The sequence below is a fragment of the Vanderwaltozyma polyspora genome, genomic scaffold, assembly GCF_000150035.1.
Source record: "Vanderwaltozyma polyspora DSM 70294 KpolScaffold1065 genomic scaffold, whole genome shotgun sequence".
Classification (NCBI taxonomy): domain Eukaryota; kingdom Fungi; phylum Ascomycota; class Saccharomycetes; order Saccharomycetales; family Saccharomycetaceae; genus Vanderwaltozyma; species Vanderwaltozyma polyspora.
The window spans coordinates 83,864-102,602 of record NW_001834660.1 but is presented as its reverse complement, the minus strand read 5'-3'; the positions used below and the strand labels follow the sequence as shown (position 1 = coordinate 102,602).

Below are 18,739 nucleotides of genomic sequence, written 5' to 3'. Positions count from 1 at the left end.
CTTATTACGTATTCAAATGAACAGTTTTGCAGGGTATTTATAGGGCAGCAAGTCGCAAAGGACCTTAAGATTATAGAGAGAGGAGGAGGGGATATATCATAGTGTGGTCTGGTATGGCCTGCTATAGTACGGTATGGGATGATATCGTATGGGATGGGATGGGATGGGGGAAATGGTAGGGAAAAATAAACGGAAGAGTTAATTATAGTACGGTTGTGTTACAGTAATTCGTATTTCGAATTGAATTTTTCAGAATCTATCTATCTATGTATATGTATTGTAATTTTTCTTGAATAAACCTGGAGAAGACTGTCTTTTCTTTTTTGGTTATTAATTTTTACTAATCACTTTTATCATCTAGAACCGCTGTTTCGAGATATACATTAATGTTAATTAATATACCCATTACATTAGTAATTTGGATAATATCCTTAACTCAACATGTGTTCACAGTATGGGTTGGTAAATATTCTGGTTTCAGAATGATCCATAATGGGTTACTGTAATATTAATGTATTTAGTTTAAATTCTGAATGTTTGGAATTTTACGAAAGAATATACAATAATTTTGATTTTTTTTACCTCAAGAAGAATACCTTCTAACCATAAATCAATAAAATACAAGCAACTAATTAATTCAACTTTCTGATACTAAGTAAAATATTCTCAGTTATTCAAAGCATCTTTTATTAATTACAGTATTAGCTCCTTGAAATTAGTTATATTCCTACATACTCCAAATGATTTTAAAGAACAATAAGACACTAGAGGAACCGCTTTTGGCAATCTCTTCTTTCTACGTATTATAATAAAAATAATTATATGTGGACTGATCTATTATTAGCTTTAGTTTTTCTAGTTTGGATGTATGTACACTATTTCTGAAAAGATATTGACTTTTTTTTGGCCAAATAGATAAACGTTTTACTTTAACTAGTAAGCTTTTCATTTTGGTAAATAATAAGACGTTTCGAGTGTCAACTTCAAACAGGAAGATGTATGAATTTTATAGCATAAAATGGTCTAATAACCAAAAGAGAAGAACTTAATTAATAATCAAGACAATTAGTTTACTTAGGGGAAGAGAATTAATTTTAATGTATATTTCATCTCTGTTACTCTAATGATGTATAGCTTGTAAAAATCTCTTGGGCAATATTTATCACAATAGATGAGCAAGTATGTAAAGTATTCTCAGTTGTTTAAAACATTCTGATTCTTTAAAAAAATCCTTCTTAAAAGTCAAAAATATAGAACTGTAAAAATCGTATTTATAAAACAATTCATACTTAAATTACCTCAATTTATTTTTCTTACTGATGAGAGATAGATTAGTAACAGTGGAAATAATTGACAAAATCCCAGTATCTAAATAGAAACTTAGGCAGACGACGTAATCTTATAGCACGATTCCTGAATGAACCAAATAACGTAATTCTACAGATAAGGTCATTTCAGTACGTTACGTAACATTGTACAGGAACACACATGGGGGAAGCATGTCCTAAAACTATTCTGGTTTGTCATCACTATTAACATTAAATTTAGAATTTTATTATTTTTAAACATAAAACAATACCATCTAGGTTCAACTTAACTCAGCGTCATTGTCACTTTGGGCAAAATTGTCAATATAGTTCGTAACTCTAGGAGAACTGTTTTAATTATTACTCTATACATTTACTATATGGATATTTCTCAATTATAGGCAAAAAATTCAAAGTGTCATTTAAATCTCTGTTTAAAATTGGAGATTAATTTCCATTATGTAGTCGGTTGGAGAGAACAAGGAATTCTACAGAATATAATTCAATGACTGAGGCAATTACATTTTACATATTTCCCACGGTTCTATATTTATATTAAGGATGGTTTTACGATCATATATAATGCCGAATAGGTAAATTTAACAAAATCTTTAAGAAGAAATGGTAAGGAAAATAAGGATTGTGTGTCCAAATTGGAACAATTCAAATCTATAATTTGCGAAGAATTTTTTAGTTTATGACCATAACTATAATCTACATCCATTTTGGTTTAATAGGAGTTCCTAATAATAGATTTTTTTTTTTATGAAAACCTTTTGACGTCGCCTTTAGTATCATCATAATCGGACTATTTTGTATTATTCATAATTTGTCATACAATAAAGGGATTAATTATTATCCAGTCGGATAATAATTGACCCAGCCCCCTTGTTTGTCATAGCAGAGCTTGCATATATTTTTAGTAGTGCTATTGGCAATAATGTTACTTGCCTTTCACTAATAATCAGTCGTTAATAGCTAATATTATAGAAATAGTTACTGTCATTGCAAATATTGTCAAAAAGAAAAGAATATATATTTAACAAAGGGAGAAAAAAGGAAGGTGCGGACACAACGTTGGGAAACTTGTGTGGCGCCTTAGACCTCAATAAAGTAAAATGAATGAAAGATTAGAAACAAACTATCTAGATTCCTTCACTAATAATTCAGAAAAAGCCAAGAAAACAAAAACATTATTTATCCTTGTATTCCTTTATTTCATTTTGCAACGTTTCTTGGAAAATAAGTTAATCTATCCATTCCCTATTTTGGATTAAACCAAGATGATAAAGCCAAGGAATTAAAATGGTTCTAAATAAAATTATAACCCCTCCTACCCCTCCTACTTCCTCCACATTTTAAATTAGGTATCAAAACGAATCATTGTTTAATTAGATATAACCACATTCCTTTTTGATACAATCAAACAATCATAATCTTAGAACTCGAGCTCATTCATATAAGACAAGACAAAAGATGTAGTTAACTAATCATTTCTTCTTTTCATAGCCACCTCTCCTAACATTCAACCTAATAATATCTTGCTATGCCCATAGACATCTGTAAAACACGTTAATTATAATAATAAGATGTACCTGTCATATTACAATTTAAAAATACAAACTTGATATTTTGGGAATTATACGTAATTAGTATATTTCATTCATTCCGCCCTAAAAACCTGATAGACTCTTAATTACGTAGAGATTAACTCGTACAAGTTTAAACAATGTTACATTTTTTTTACTATGAATTTAACCATCACCATCACCATCACCATCAATCGCACTGCAATTGTGCTAATGTTGTATGCTTTTTCTTAATTCATTCAGTCAATAAAGATTAAATCTATCGAACTACAGAAGGTTCTGCCCATAATGAAATTTTATTTTTATTTTCAAGTCTTTTATACGTATGATTTTTACCACAGGGAAAGAAAATATCCTAAGAAGTTGGAAAAAAATGCATACAGCAGGAAGTTTAACTACCAATTTGATCGATAGATCGATTGATTTTGATTGAATCTTCCTCTGACAAAAATATACTCACAGTTCTATATTTCTTTCTAAAAAACCTCTCCCTTCTTCCCTTGTCAAACCTCCCCCATCTTCATGAACTATATCGGCTCCCTTCTCTTCTCTTGGTCTCCCCCACCAAAGAAATGAAGTGCCTAATACCACACATTTATTATATAATTATTGACTACTTTTACAAGCACACATCTTCTTGTTCACATATTTGTACTTTCTTTGAACTTGCCTTTCACAAATTGTATCAACAATTGTGTACAGTAACTAATCATCTGTAGGGTTCTGAACTCTGTGGTACTCTGGGTTTCGAAACACTACAAATATTTCTTAATAAGTCAATCATAAAATTTGTCCTAGTTTTCGATTAAAATTCACTGCTACAATAAATTCTCAAGTTTTTCCTTAAGAGAAGGTGATACTAGAAGAAGAAATCAAGTAAAGCTTCAAGCTAGATGGTTTGAGTTATGTTTGGCAAAATCTCTGTGTAAAAATTAAAAGAAGAAAATAAAATCATCATCAAAGTTATGAGGTTCATTAAGAAACAAAGCAAGCCAATTTTAATTGGAAAAATAAGGACAAATTTCATTTTCTCACTGGAATGATAATATTTATTTTTGGCTTTTGGCTTTTGGCTTTTTTGGTTTGGGTTTGGTTTTGGCTTTAGTGTTTGCTTTTTTTTTTCCTTCCTTGGGCTGTGTTTAATAGTAGTCTTGGACAATTTCGAAGACTACAACGGCAGCAACTATACAACTAAATTAAAACATTACCAAAGTTTACTAAGTACACACGCACACAAGACACACACAGTACAGATAAAATAGAATTTTCGAAAATTATAACTACTCCTCCATATGATTCTAATTACTGTTCAAGTTCTACTCAGCATTACCAACTTTGTATCAAACATTTTTTTTTTTCATTGATAATAATAATAGAGATAAATTTTAAGTTAAATAAATTGCTTTTTTTTTGCTTATAGACTAATATATTCGGAATTCTTAAAATATTTCTCTCGTAGCTGCATGTCCTTCTCTTAGTAATTGTTATGTATATTTTTAATGAAAAATGTCTATGAAAAATTGAATTTTGCAGTTTATATAATTCCAATTTCGAGATTATTAATTTATACGGATACAACTCTACAATACATTATACTGTAAGAGAGAGTATTGGAACAGGACTTTTCCACTTTCCTGGTTTTTTAAAAATTTCTAGTTCATTTCTTCGTTCTGAAATTTCTTTTATGCTGCTCCATTTTAACCATATGTATGAATGAATGAATGTCCAAGTGAAGGAAAAAAAAATATAAATAAAATTTACTACAATATCTTACAATAAGAAGAGATGCAAAATGCGAGCTTGAGCAGTAGATATTGTGTACCACACCTATTACAATCACTACCTAGTAGTTCTAATATTTATATATATTTATATATATATATTTATATAAATACTCACACACTTATCCTTACGCAGCATATACTTACACATACACACACATAATGGAGTAGGCCAGAAGGCGTATGTACTCAACTGTGTTCTTAAATGGAAAATTTTTGTCCGTATTAGAGATTCGTTATAATAAAATGGAATAAATTTAAAATAAATTTTAAAAATCTACCAGGTTTTCTTTTAAATCAGTTTACTCTTAAACTGTTAAAAACACGTACCATTCTTGATATCTTAAAATATATAGACATACATACATACATGCATACATACATACATACATACATACATACAATACATACAATACATGAAAAATATACTAATTTAAGAGAACCGGCATTACCTATTGTCCATTGACTGTAGATGTATGTCTTACAAATGGTCACACATCGATCAATGCCCTTCTATATTTAATTTAATGTCCTATATGCCTTAATACCACTAATGCTAACAAAATTTCAAATTCAAGTACATTTCACTTTACCACATCGTTATCTATCTATGATACCGTCTTATACAACGGTTTCAACAACAGCAGTAGAATTTATAGGAGATTCATTGTGTTGATTATTATTATATTCGATTTTTTCTAATCAAATTCAATAGAATTATTTATAAATTTTGAAGGTATAGCTTAGCATACACCATTAGATGTATTATATAAATAATTTTTATATTCGATTTTATTTATATATATATAAAGAGAGAGTGTATGATGTTTTTGCGATAGGAACATGTGTCTATGTATGTCTCATTTGCTCTTTTCTCGTTTATCCACATCTTACCTCTTTATATTTTCTTATTTCATTCTTGAAACGACATATATTTATATATATATACATATAAATTAACTACTCTTTGATTTATTAACTATTTCATTCTACTATAGTTGTATTTTAATTATTTACTGTTCACTATATCATTATTATTTACAAACTTTACACCAAGAGAACAATTTAAAAAATAATAATAATACTAATAATAATTAATTTAATTTCAATAAATTAAATATTGTTGAGGGAAAATAGATATTTGCATATATCTCTATTTAACTACTCTACTTTATTCTATTTTTATTTTATTTTTTAATATCATTCTTCTTTTTTGTTACACTTTCATTAGCTAAGCAGTGGTTGATTCAATTAAGTATTATACCCACTTTTGTATTCATCCTAATACTCATCAATACTGTTTGACAAGACATTCTTTATCCCTCTTTACATTCCATATCTATTATATCTACTTTTAGTATAGAGATCAAATCTATTTTTCGAATTCTAAGCTATTTTTTCAAGAAAAAAAAAGAGTTAGAAAGGAAAAAAGAAAGTGATCTGAAAGAAATAAAGATATTATTTTAAAAGTAGTGAGTGGATTTCATATATAATCTAGCATTTTGATTTATCACAAGGACTTTAAAGATAACTAGCATAAAGTATTCATATTCAATAGTTTGTTTTCAAGATACTGTAATATTATTATAATTAAATTTTATTCTTTTTTTATAAAAAAATTTTAATTTTTAATTTTAATAACAAACAATACTGAGAAAAAAAATTCCTGATCCTCTTCCCCATATAAGCACTGTACTTTGTTTGGGACATCATTTTAATTCACGGTTTGATATTGTGAATTTTAATTAAGCAAGAGATAGATATTTTTTTTTGTTATTGTTATATTAAGAATCATAATTTTGCTACCATTAGATCTCTCGGTTCCAGTTGTGATTTTTCTTTGATACCAATCAAATTCTAATTGGAAATATAAATATCATAATTATAATCATTCAAAAGGAGTGTTAATATTACTTAACTCTATCTTTTTGAATTACTAAATTTTTTGTATTTATATTCTATTTTCATTTCTTTATTTGTCATTAATGTCTGTTACTGCTAAAATTCAATCTCAGATCAGTTATCCAGATCACAGTGGTATGAACCTTACTGATAGAATTAATCAGAAAAGATCATCTGCAAGTGCATTAGATGAGAACGTCAATTTACAGCAATTAAATCATTCTACTCAATCACATTACGAAGATCCAGCTACAAGTACATATTTAAGGCATACAAAAAAATTAAGATTGACTAATAATATTTCAAATCAACAGCTACCTATTTTAGACATTGGCAACAGATCTTCTAATACTTCTCCATATTTAAATAATAAAAATAGCATGAAATCAATTATTGATGATCAACAAAATTATACAACTTCCCACCATCCTAAAGGTGGGATGGCTATTCCACCAACCACTACACCTCCAACAACTATAACTCCAACTGGAACTAATCCTCCAAATTCAGCACCTTGTATGATTGGTATGCATTCTGTATCGAATGATACTTCAGCTCATATTAATTCTTTATCTGTTCCACATCAGCCAATCCCAATCCAAGCTACTTCTGTTAGTAAATCACCAATTTTAAGAGAAGTTTGTGATAAATGGTCTCATGAAGTTGAAACTGCTTTTATTAATGCATTAAGATTGATTCTAAAGAACGGTACATATAAGATTAAGCTATTAGATAAAAATTATGGTAGAAATGAGTTGATTTCCATTTATATCCAATATAAGACTGGTGAAGTTAGAACTAAGAAACAGATCTCCTCGCATATTCAAGTATGGAAAAAGGCAATCTTAAATAAGATGGCAAACGGTGTACCATTATCAGAATTAGAAAAGGAAGTTTTAAGATTAATTGAACACGGTGTACAGCAGAATGAACACACTGTTAAATTATTCTATTCAGTTTTCGAAGGTATTATAGATCCATGGTCTAAACAAAGTGATGACTTGAAAGTTAGTAAGAGTACTAATATTAATAATATTACTGGTATTAACGGCCAGCCTACGCAACCTCAAAGCCATCCAATTTCTATTTCAAACTCTGCATACATGTTCAATAGAAATGATTCAATATCTAGTGTAACATCTACAGCTAATGACATTGGCCCTAATAGAGCAAGTATTGCTTCAGTTGCTACTACAGCAAGAACAAGCGTTGCTTCTGTAGGCAAATTACCATCTTTGCCAGGACAAATGTATCACAACAACGTCTTATATTCTCCTCATCATGAAAATTCTTATGGTACAAACCCATATGTGACGAATTCTAAAAATCCAAATCCTTCAGTCGTATCTGCTGTTGAAGATCCTATAAATGAAAATAGAAGAGTTTCTATGTTCAATTCTATGTATCAGAATCAAGGAAATCATGAGGTTAATCCAATTTATCACAACCCATACTATGTTAACCAAGGAAATATAAATACTGCATCGAGTACAGTGGCAACACAAGCTACTGCTTCTACTTCAACAAATACTATAAATTCAGGTTCAATAAATGGCAATGCCGTCACTCCAGTAAATGCTCAAACAGCACCTGGTCAACCTACTTCAATTAACCAATCTAATCAAAATACATCAGAAATGAATGGTAGTTCTTATAACCAATTAAAGTTGCCACCTGTTTCATCAATACCCTCATTTAGATCAAGTTTTACACATCCAAGTACAGCACCAATAGTTTTGTTACGTCAATCATCTCAGTCTAACACTAATGCTACTACACCAAGTCAAAGTCCACCAAAAAATGGACCAGTAACATCCTTACCACCACCACAAAATATCATATATTCAAATGATGGAATGTATTCCAAAGCATATGTTCAAGATAAACCTCAACCTCAACAATACCAACCAGTAGTTATGGCCCAGGCTCCATATCCGGTTAGATCACCTTCTTTAAATCAAACATATAATGAACAAAATGTCATTTTATCTCAGTCGAAATCTCACGTACAATATGTCCAACAACCAGTTACTCAACAGGGAATTCCAATCCAACAGGTTGTAGGTTCTCAAGTACATGCTTATCCACAACCGGAGTATGTTCCTAGATATAAGTGAATGTTTCAACTTTCTCATTATTCAGTCAGATTTTATGAATCAGATTAATAAGTTCACATTTTTGAAAAGACAATATTTATTGGTAAAATATTATATCGACAATCTGCCTTTCTAACCCAATAATTGGGTCGATTTTTTTACTAAGAGGCAGACAAGTTTTTGCATTATTTCCTATCCAACTCCTATTAAAGTTTATCTTTACTAAAGATATTTAATGATTTCTTAACTAACAGACAGAAAAATTATTGACAGTCATAATTTGCTCCTCTGTTTAGTGTTGTAATAAAAATAGAAAGTTTTATTTCTCGTAAAGTTTTAATATAAATAGTTAAACTATGTTATGTCCTAAATAAATTATTATATATAAACTAATGTTTTAACACAATAATATATGATATGAAACTAAATTTAATTTCAATTATTTGACCAAGCAATCAGATTGTTAATAGTAACTTTCTTTCTGGAATCGTATCCCAATTGATCGAAGAACTTTTAATTTATGAGAAATTATTTAACTAGTTTTATATTCATAGAGAACAGTTATGAATTTCAGTTAATCCTTTGTAGTAACCAATATAGTTTCAATATCTCAATTTACTTCATTATTGATATTATATTACCAACCTCCAAAATTATCTCTATATCTAATCTTACTTCAACAATATATATTGGCATTTAATATTTACAAAATTATTATGCTATGTAGATTCTGAGAAGAAATCATGGAGCTACTTTATTAAATTTAGTGTCTGATTGGTTTTAGTAAATATTATCTGATAAGGTCTAGTAACGGTTAAACTTTTTTGAACATAAATATAATCTTGAGTTATTATCATAGAACTTTGTTTAGAAATGTTATTCTCATTTTAATAAAAGTAGTCTTGATAATAATAAAATAATAAGCTTCAATAAATTAAAGGAGAATTTAGTAAAGTCTGTTAGTGTATTTTCTGACTATGTAAAATAATAAAACATTTTTGAATAGTAATATAATAGATTAACGCAAAAGACCATTCCCTCTACTGCTTTCAAGCAAATAACATTAAGTTAATCGACAATATTGTTTAGTTCATACACATCCTCAATTCTTTGGTAGATAATTAAACAAATGCATTTTGAACATACTTCATGATTTGTTCGTTTTGTCTAATATTCAAATAATGATGATAATGTGACATTATTAAACAAGTGAATTACACTTAAAATATACCCAATAATTAATGCAGTATAAAAAATATTACAAGATTAGAATTTATTGTCAATTTATACAATAGCATATCAAAAGGTAACTCAAGGATTGGTAACTTCAGTTTTTGTTGAGCATATCGTTGGGTAAAACGATTTCTAATTATACTTCACACAATTCCCAAAAATATGAACTATTTTATCTTACAAGTATGTTACACCTGTTCATTTTAATAGGATATCTCTAACATCTATAATTAATCTAAATATAACTTATTAACTCTCAGAACTGTTAAACCACTAAAATTATAATTTATCATATTTATGATGTTCAACATTTTAAAATACCTAATAGCTAAATTTTTTGTTTTTAGCCCAATGCCATGTTGGTAAAGAATATCAAGAAACCATTATAACTGTTACAAATTTGACATTGTTCTTGCATTGTTGCAATATAGTAAATGAATTTATCTCATAAATATGTCACATATTTTTTATATTGACAAATTGTTAAGTTTATTGGAAATCCATCTGGCCATTGTGCCAGATAGAGTTGTTTTCAAGTAATTCGTATCTGTATATAGCCAACTGTATTGTAAGAATACCTAATGAATTCGAATGTATTTTGAAGCCAAGATCTAATTGTTATTAATGTATTCTCGAAGTCAAATTACACAAAATAATAAAACTAAAATGGATATACATATTCCACATCTTTGATTTTGTTTATATCGATATTAAGCAAGAAATTGAAATTATAATACACTTCTATCCAAAAATAATGGCTGAATGGTATCGACAGTCATTAATTTCGTTACATTTTTTTCTTATTTAGAACCGGAATGGATGATTTCTCAAATATGAACTTGATCAGAAAATGTATTAAAAGTTCTTTGATAGACTATCACTAGGAGGCTTACAAAGTTATTGATTGGTTTACATTTAACTTTCAATTGTTTTCTAAACTTGATTTATTTTACTATTCTTTAATCACTGACATAATCAACTAGATCGGGTCAGAATGCGGGGCGTTATATAAGTAAAGTTCTTCGAACTTTAAAAAATCGAAATAGCTTAATATTTATATTAGGTTTGCCAACCAAGAAGAGTATGAAATTCTATGATCTATACATAAAAAAGGAGATCATGTGATTTCGATTGTAGGTTTCTACTTATGATGGAAGAGTTAATGGATGGTTTAGCTGGATAATATTGTCAAAATCTGAAACTATCTATATCAATTAAAACATTTAGCTTAGTTTTAAAATAAAGGAAAACAAAACAATCCTATCTTGTTCAAGAAAATACACAAATTTGTAAAATGGAAAATAAAATGAAAATTATATTAAAATATTTTATATATTTAAAGTTTGAGAATAGAGTGTAATGGTACTACTTGTTTAAGCATCTTCCTTCAACAAAGCTTCTCTCTTTTCAGCGATTCTTTGAGCTCTTCTTTCACGAGCAGCTCTGTTCTTCAATCTTCTAGCATCAGCTTCTTGTTTCAAAGCAGCTTCACGTTGAGCATCAGCCTTAGCTTGGATGATGTGTTCGACCAAAGCTCTCTTGTGCTTAAAAGTGTTACCCTTGGCTTCCTTGTACAAGACGTGGTATAAGTGCTTGTCAATCTTACCAGCATCACGGTACTTAGCCAATAATCTTCTCAAGACACGTAATCTTCTGATCCAGACAACTTGAGATGGTAATCTAGCTTCCTTGGTACCCTTTCTCTTACCGTAACCAGTGTGACGACCGTTTCTCTTGGATTCGGCGTAAGCTCTAGTTCTGGATCTGGAGTGAACAGTAACGGCCTTCTTGACGATGGTACCGTTCTTGACCAATCTTCTAATAGATTCTCTGGAGTTGGCTTGGGAAATTTCAGAGGTTTCGTTTGGGTCTAACCAAACCTTTCTCTTACCAACACCGATGACAGAAGCGGCAAGTCTCTTTTGAGTACGTAAGTTAGCCCTGTAATTAAAACATTAAATTGAAATAAAAAATTGTTAGTTAAAAGTCGGAAAATAAAATACAATAGATTAATTGTTAAATTGGAATGATTATTATCTCTTACTGATGATGTTATGAATTTTGATTGAAATTATTCACGATGTCAAGTAAATTCAAATGAAGATAACTGCAAAATTGAATGATGCAACATAATGAGTCGTTATACGTCGTGTACTATGTTTCAGCATAAATTTTTTCATTACTTATTTGAATTATATGTATGGAACATCACTTTTTTAACGATATATTTATCAATTTTTGTTTTCTCTCTATTTGGTTAATTTCTCTTATGACTGTAGGTAGTAATAGCATTATTCTCACGAAGTATTCAAATTAGTAACTCTTAAATATCATCTCATACACTATTATTTCTCGCAAGATAGTACTTTTCACTGCAAAATATAAATGGGAATTTCTTTTCAACTAGGTTGGATCAGTAATATTACATCAAATCGGAATAGATTATTTTATTGGACATAGGATTCATCAATTCATATATCTTGGTACGCATTGTAATTCAATCAAGTCCATTTCTCTAATAAAAATTTTTTTTTCTTTCTCATTACACCATTAATAATTAATAATAAACCATTTTATAAGTATTCAATTAACATACATTTTTGCTTTCGATCGTTACTTGAATTCGAGTACGGTTTACAGTTAATATTAGCAAGAAGCCTTTTAAATATCAAATTCAAGGTATATGTTTTTTTATGCAAGGTATCATGAAATTATTATTATCATCATCACTATGTGATGGAGCTAGTGGCTAGGTAGCACTAGGGAATATGGTGATGTTGGTAGTGTTAATTGGTAGTTTGTTGGAATTACCATCATAGTACATAAAGAAATGATACTAAACTAATGATGGAAGGGTATTGGTGGTAACTTCAATATTAGTTGGCTAATGAGAAGATGATGCAGTAAACCAGCCAAGCGCTGTGAGATTGGTGAAATTTTTAGAAAGTGCACAAAATAGAGATGGTTTAGTGTGCGTCTGTGTGCGTCTGCGTCCGTCTGCGTGCGAGATTGCGTATGTCTGCCAAAGCCAACAAACTGAAAAAAACACAGCAAAATGGAACATACAAGGAACAAGAGTTAGAAAGGGTTGGGTTGGGTTCGTGGGAGGAAGATGAAAAATTACAAAGAGACGGTCTGTCTAGCGAGTGGAAGTGTCTGGAAGGAGAGGTTGCAGTTTAGGCAGGACAAATTAGAAAGAACAGGATGGTTACAAGGAGAACAACTGTTCTGGTCCCAATGGAATGGATAGGAGATGTAGATAGATGGAGACAAAGTGGTAAGAGAAGGAACAAGTTTGCAATGGTATGGATATGAATATGATGGGGATAGAATGGGTTATCTGTTTGTTACCCGTGAGTGGAAGAGATGATGAAGATGATTGAATGTCTCTGTGTATGTGAAGATTAATGGGTTGTGGTGAAAATTATCTATTCGATTACTGAGATCAGAGTGAACTAAACGTAGAAGGAAGGAAACAAGATTGTAGTGGATAGATTGAAGAGAATATGAAGAATAGATAAAATAATATATTGTTGTGTTAGTGTTGTTGATACAGAAAAAATGCATACCTATGAAGGTGAGTATAGTTTATTAGCAAGTATAGGTATATTTATAGTAATATTTAAATTATTTGGTGAATGGGTCTGTAACAAACACTGCAGAAATTCAGAAGGAATACCAAATCTAATGCGTCATTGCATCCTACTATTTCAGTCTTCTCAATTATATATACTTATGTGTTTTTTTTGTAATTTGTTACTTTCCCATACTGCATCGCTTTTACTAATAAGTAAGATGGGCCGAAAATGTAGGCAACACCCATACACCTTCTAATGTACGGGTGCAAAATTTTAAAACAGTCATTCGGATGATCGTTTTTTTCTTCATTAACAGAAGAAAATATATGATCACGTGAATATAGCTTCCTGGTACTATTTGGTTTTTCAACTCATTTGAACTAGGCTTATCGGCATGGGAAGAAGAATCAAACAATTAATATCTGTTGTTGTGTTTTTTTTATTGCCGAAGCTAGCCAAGATAAAGAAATCAGCCATGATTTTTTTTTTAACACGAAAAAAATCTCCACTCCAATATCAAGTTGCCCTCTTTCCTCAGTCATCAGTGTCATCACTTCTTGTATACTATACTACTTCAACCTCAAAAACCCATATATGTTTGACCCAAAAGTAAAACAAAAAAAGTTACAACATATCCACCCAGTCTACTGTACAAATGCTTTTATTCATCTAAAGCACAAGATAAGCAAGCTAAGTTGTAAAAATTACTTGAATAGTGTCATCAATGTGGATTGTAATGAAATAGAAACTTGATAGAAGGGAAACACGAGGTATAGTTATAGATAGATCGATGGTTGCTAATTTCATCTTTGGCATTGGCCTACCATTTTCTACATATTCATTCGTTCACTAATCTTGGTTCTTTACATTGGTATCTCTACTTGTAAGTGAAAAAGTAAACTGAACTTAACTAACTATCTTGCAAAATCAGGAACTTATAATATTGTAGTTTGACTAGGAACAGAATAAAGTGATGAACAACTATTTGCTTCTACGCAAATAATTAAAATAACAAGAACTGTTGTTGTCTTTGTTGCTCCAGTTGTTATATTTAAATGACTATGATTATGTTTCGTTTCCTATTGCGAGGCTAAGTTACAACCATTTGTTCATTTGTTGCAACGCATTCTCTTGCCTACCCATTCGGTGTTATATATATACATTTTTTTTTTGGGTTATTGTTTTGTAGAACCCAATGTCTGGTAGGTTATGGTGATGGTGGAAGATGATGTAGTGGCACCACTTTCTTTTCCTCAATCATATCAAGCCTTCTTTTCTTGTAATAGCAATAGTAATAGTAATAGTAATAGTAATGTTAAAAACGAGTATTGTAAATGGTTACATTACAGGTACATAGCAATGGATATCGGTTAGGAAAAGGAAAAGGAAAGGTGGGAGGGAGAGGTTCTCTTGTTTGAAGATTGTTGGTTATACCTCTTATTACTGATATTGATGTTGATATTGATGTTGTTAACTGTAAACGTGATGATAAATCTTTAGGAATCACAGTAATCAGAATTTTAGTTTTAATGTAATTTTAATATGGACATGGCTTGGCTTGTCTTGGCTTAACCTGACTTGAGGATGAAAAAAAATTAACCAGATAGGCTGATAAGTTCATTCTTTTTGTATGGATAAAATGTTAAATTAAAGAACTACAATTAGCCACAACCCACTTTGCTTTTGCTACTCACGTTCTATTTATCTTCATCTTTTTTCTTCTCATCTGGTTTCACAATTTCGATTTTTGATAAACTATCTTTATATATATAAGGGATACTGTGGTATCGTTATCGATATTAAAGAGCATCTATTATTTTCTTATCAAGTTGTTGCTTAAATAAATAAATTACAACACAAGTAAATATAATTAGGTTAAAGGGGTTAACTATTAGTACTATTATCATTACTTCCCTATAGCAAGCTAGTTTGATAGACAGTGATTTCACGGAATTTATAAACCATCTGTAGTCATTTTGAATTAAAAATTAATAGCAATGTTTTTATTTCTTCCGATAGTATGTGGTATCTCTCATTACGACTCCAATTATAAGCCAAAAAAGGGCAATATGGATAGAAAAGCTCCTCCAATTACAGATTTCACTCACATATATTGTCCAAAGTGTCGTAATTATAGTGCAAAACCAGTTAAAAGAAGAGACTTCTTTTCAGTATTTTTTGTACCAATACTTCCAGTTTATTTTGGAAAGCAAATTCGTTGTACCATTTGCAATTGGAAATATAGATTTCAATCAGACCAGGATTTGTATGGTATAATTGAACAACAGCGTCAAAATATGGAACAATCGGCAACAGGAGGAGGAGGATTTCAACAACAGCAACAACAAGTACCTTATCAACAGCAGCAGCAGCAGCAACAACCCGCTGACAATGGTATTTATGAGATGGTGCCGCAATATGAGCCGCCATTAAATGGAAAGATGCCTGAATTAAGATGAATGGTGGTTAAGTATATCTGAACTGATCTGATCTGATATTTACATTTAATCTGACTGTGTATATTATTTATTTATTATTATTATATCTAATTTATAAAAAAGAATGAATATCTCTTATCTGAACTGAAACTAATAAAAAAACGAACTTTATTTTGAAAGACTACTTAGTTATAGATGAACAACATTATAAATATATATATATTTATGTTGGTATATATATATATATATATATATATATATATATATATATGCGGATATGCACATGTACATAGTATCCTATATTATTATGTAAATGAAGTAATTGTGAAGTTGTTGAGTAGAATGCACGGGAACAAAAGTGTCGATCGATAGATACACTTTTAATTCAGATCAGAAAAGTGAATTAATTCAGTTTGTAGCATGGTTAAAAAGTAAAATGTGACGTTAATAATAAAACAAAACAGAACAGAAAAATGCAATATAATGTGGATGGGTGGGGAGGATATGTGTGCCTCGAATTCAGTAGCAGGTTTGCTGTCATTGATAATAGTTTAGACAGATTATCTAGACTGAACCAGCCAATTCTAATAAGTAATCCCTTGCATCACCTGTGATGTTTGCAATTACTTCACTGTCTCTCAATACATAACCTTCTGATTTATTGTCGTTGAAAATAGTTTGGATATTGTCGTATTTCTTTTGCTTTGCAATGAAGTCATGATAACCCTTAACAGTTGAGATTTCTACTGGAGCACTATTCAAGAATGAGCCTGTAGAGTCGGTGAAATCAGGACCTTGTTTGTATAGTAAAGTTGACATTTTTGAAATATATGGATTGATTTATTAGGAAGTTTGCTTGCTTGTTTGTAAATATATGTTTATATTATCTATAATATATATATAATACTGGTGTTATTTTATATGCAATATTGAATTAGAATAAGAATTGATACTAGAAAAACTATTTTTTCAAGATGTGGGAAGTGAATTTGATAGGAGAATATCAAACTATTTATATATCTTGCACAAAAAGGAATCTAAAATTGGTATTACAAATGTTTGTCTTGTCTTGTCTTGTATTAGGAATTGAAGAAAGGTATTAATAATTGATCCAGAATTGTATAATCGAGTGTAAGGAAAGAGGGAGGATAGCGACTAGAAGAGGTAATTTATTTTATTCAGTTTTGAGTTTGAGCTTGAGTTAGAGAGTTTGATGTTATTTAATTTGGGGGGGGGGGGGAGCAGCATCAAAATCAAAAGAGACTAGAAGAGACTAGAAGGAAGAGAGCGCGAGAGAAGAAAAGGGGTTCGGTAATGAACATTGCGAAAAAAAGGTGTATAAGGAAACAAACAAAGAAAGAAAAGATATTGGAATATAGAGGTAGAGGAAGAGGCAGAAGTAGAGAGATGATTCCACAAACGAGAAAAAAAATAAAGACAAACAATTTAACCAGATCACCGTTTCCGTCCCGTCCGTATAGTGCGGTATATGTGAGAGATAAAGCCAAACCGAAACGCCGAGAACGAATTCCATTTTTTTCTGCTCTCCTTGATTCCTCTGCTGAATTTAATAACACTCTCTACCCAGTTCAACTATTATTAATCAATCAATCAATCAATCAATTGATTTCATTTGGTTGGTGGTGGTTTTGGCTGATTGGGTTGGAGATGATGACAATATAGAGAGGATAAGATTAGGAACATGTGAACTGTGAACTGAAAATAAAATAAGAATGGCATAAAACCCCTATCCGTTTCTGCCTTTTACCGAACACCACCCCTTTCTTTGTTTCTTGATTACGGACGGTGATTTGGTTCTGGCAGAAGTAGCCTGTAGAGGCATTTCCATTCCCGTCACTATCGCCAATAAATGGCACTTTGTCAGAGAGAGTGACCAAGACAACCTAGAACAGAACAGAACAGAAAGGCTTGGTGTTTCTCCCTTTCCCATCACCAGCAACTGCACTGCACTGCAAGATAACAACCAGATAAACAAGTTCTTACCAGAGACTATTGATTATTGATTATGTTGATTGATAACTAATGGACGGTTAGATGAAAATGGGTAGTGTAGTTGTATATTATCTACAAGTTCTCTTCTCTTCTCTTCTCTTCTCTTCTCTTCTCTTGTTTTGCCTTGTTTTGTCCCATACCGTACCCTTATCCTTGTGTCCAACCAAGAGGTTATTTTTGGGTTATGAGGTGCGCGTTCTTGGTTCCACGCTCAGGGAGGAGTTGAGGCTGTTGGAGATACTTTCCTTGTCTCTGATTTGACTTGATTTGACTTGATTTGACTTGATTTGAAGGATCACTGTTGTTTTCTAATTTTTGGTTGAGATAACGATCTATTCTTCTTGTGCCGTTGTCTCTCTTTCCTTCTCTTTCCGTGGCACTGTTGGGGTGGGAACACATCACAACAGAACAGGGGCCCAGCTAGGAGAGACCTACTGTTGCTCTCTCTCTCCCCTCTTCCTCCTACCCCTCCCGTTCATCGCCTCTATCTCTCCTTCCGCGTGACTGGCTGTCGCTATTTTCTCAACAGCGTTTTTGATCTCTTTTGATTAGGCTCTCTCCATTCTCTTTTGTTATGTTTTGTTCGGTTGGATTCGCTTCCCTCCGCCCCCATTTTCATTTTACTTTACCATAAAGCTTTTCCCGTTCTGACGCAACCGGCCTGGACTGGGCTCGGAATCAGATTTTTTTGTTCGGGTGAGGCTGAGACTTGGACAAGAACTTGTTTTTGTTTTTCGTAAAGGGGACAAGACGCACAAGTAGTGAACGGGAGGAACAGAGCGGAGCATACACGCTGCTCTCT

General features: G+C 31.0%; 4 protein-coding genes across 4 annotated transcripts; 2 read left to right on the top strand and 2 right to left on the bottom strand.

Moving 5' to 3' along the window:
- Window positions 1-6,662: 6,662 nt before the first annotated feature.
- TEC1 (Tec1p) lies at window positions 6,663-8,696 on the top strand (the record flags this gene model as incomplete). Its single annotated transcript, XM_001644833.1, has 1 exon — window positions 6,663-8,696. The coding sequence occupies one exon, from the start codon at window positions 6,663-6,665 to the stop codon at window positions 8,694-8,696; it is 2,034 nt and encodes a 677-aa protein (XP_001644883.1).
- Window positions 8,697-11,281: 2,585 nt separating this feature from the next.
- On the bottom strand, window positions 11,282-12,506 carry Kpol_1065p40 (60S ribosomal protein eL19; the record flags this gene model as incomplete). The annotated part of the gene is made up of 2 exons (XM_001644832.1): window positions 11,282-11,849; window positions 12,505-12,506. Coding segments are annotated over 2 exons (570 nt in total).
- Window positions 12,507-15,483: 2,977 nt separating this feature from the next.
- On the top strand, window positions 15,484-15,945 carry Kpol_1065p39 (uncharacterized protein; the record flags this gene model as incomplete). The annotated part of the gene is made up of 1 exon (XM_001644831.1): window positions 15,484-15,945. One exon carries the CDS (start codon window positions 15,484-15,486, stop codon window positions 15,943-15,945), a length of 462 nt encoding a protein of 153 aa, XP_001644881.1.
- Window positions 15,946-16,488: 543 nt separating this feature from the next.
- Window positions 16,489-16,743, bottom strand: Kpol_1065p38 (uncharacterized protein; the record flags this gene model as incomplete). Its single annotated transcript, XM_001644830.1, has 1 exon — window positions 16,489-16,743. One exon carries the CDS (start codon window positions 16,741-16,743, stop codon window positions 16,489-16,491), a length of 255 nt encoding a protein of 84 aa, XP_001644880.1.
- Window positions 16,744-18,739: the final 1,996 nt, after the last annotated feature.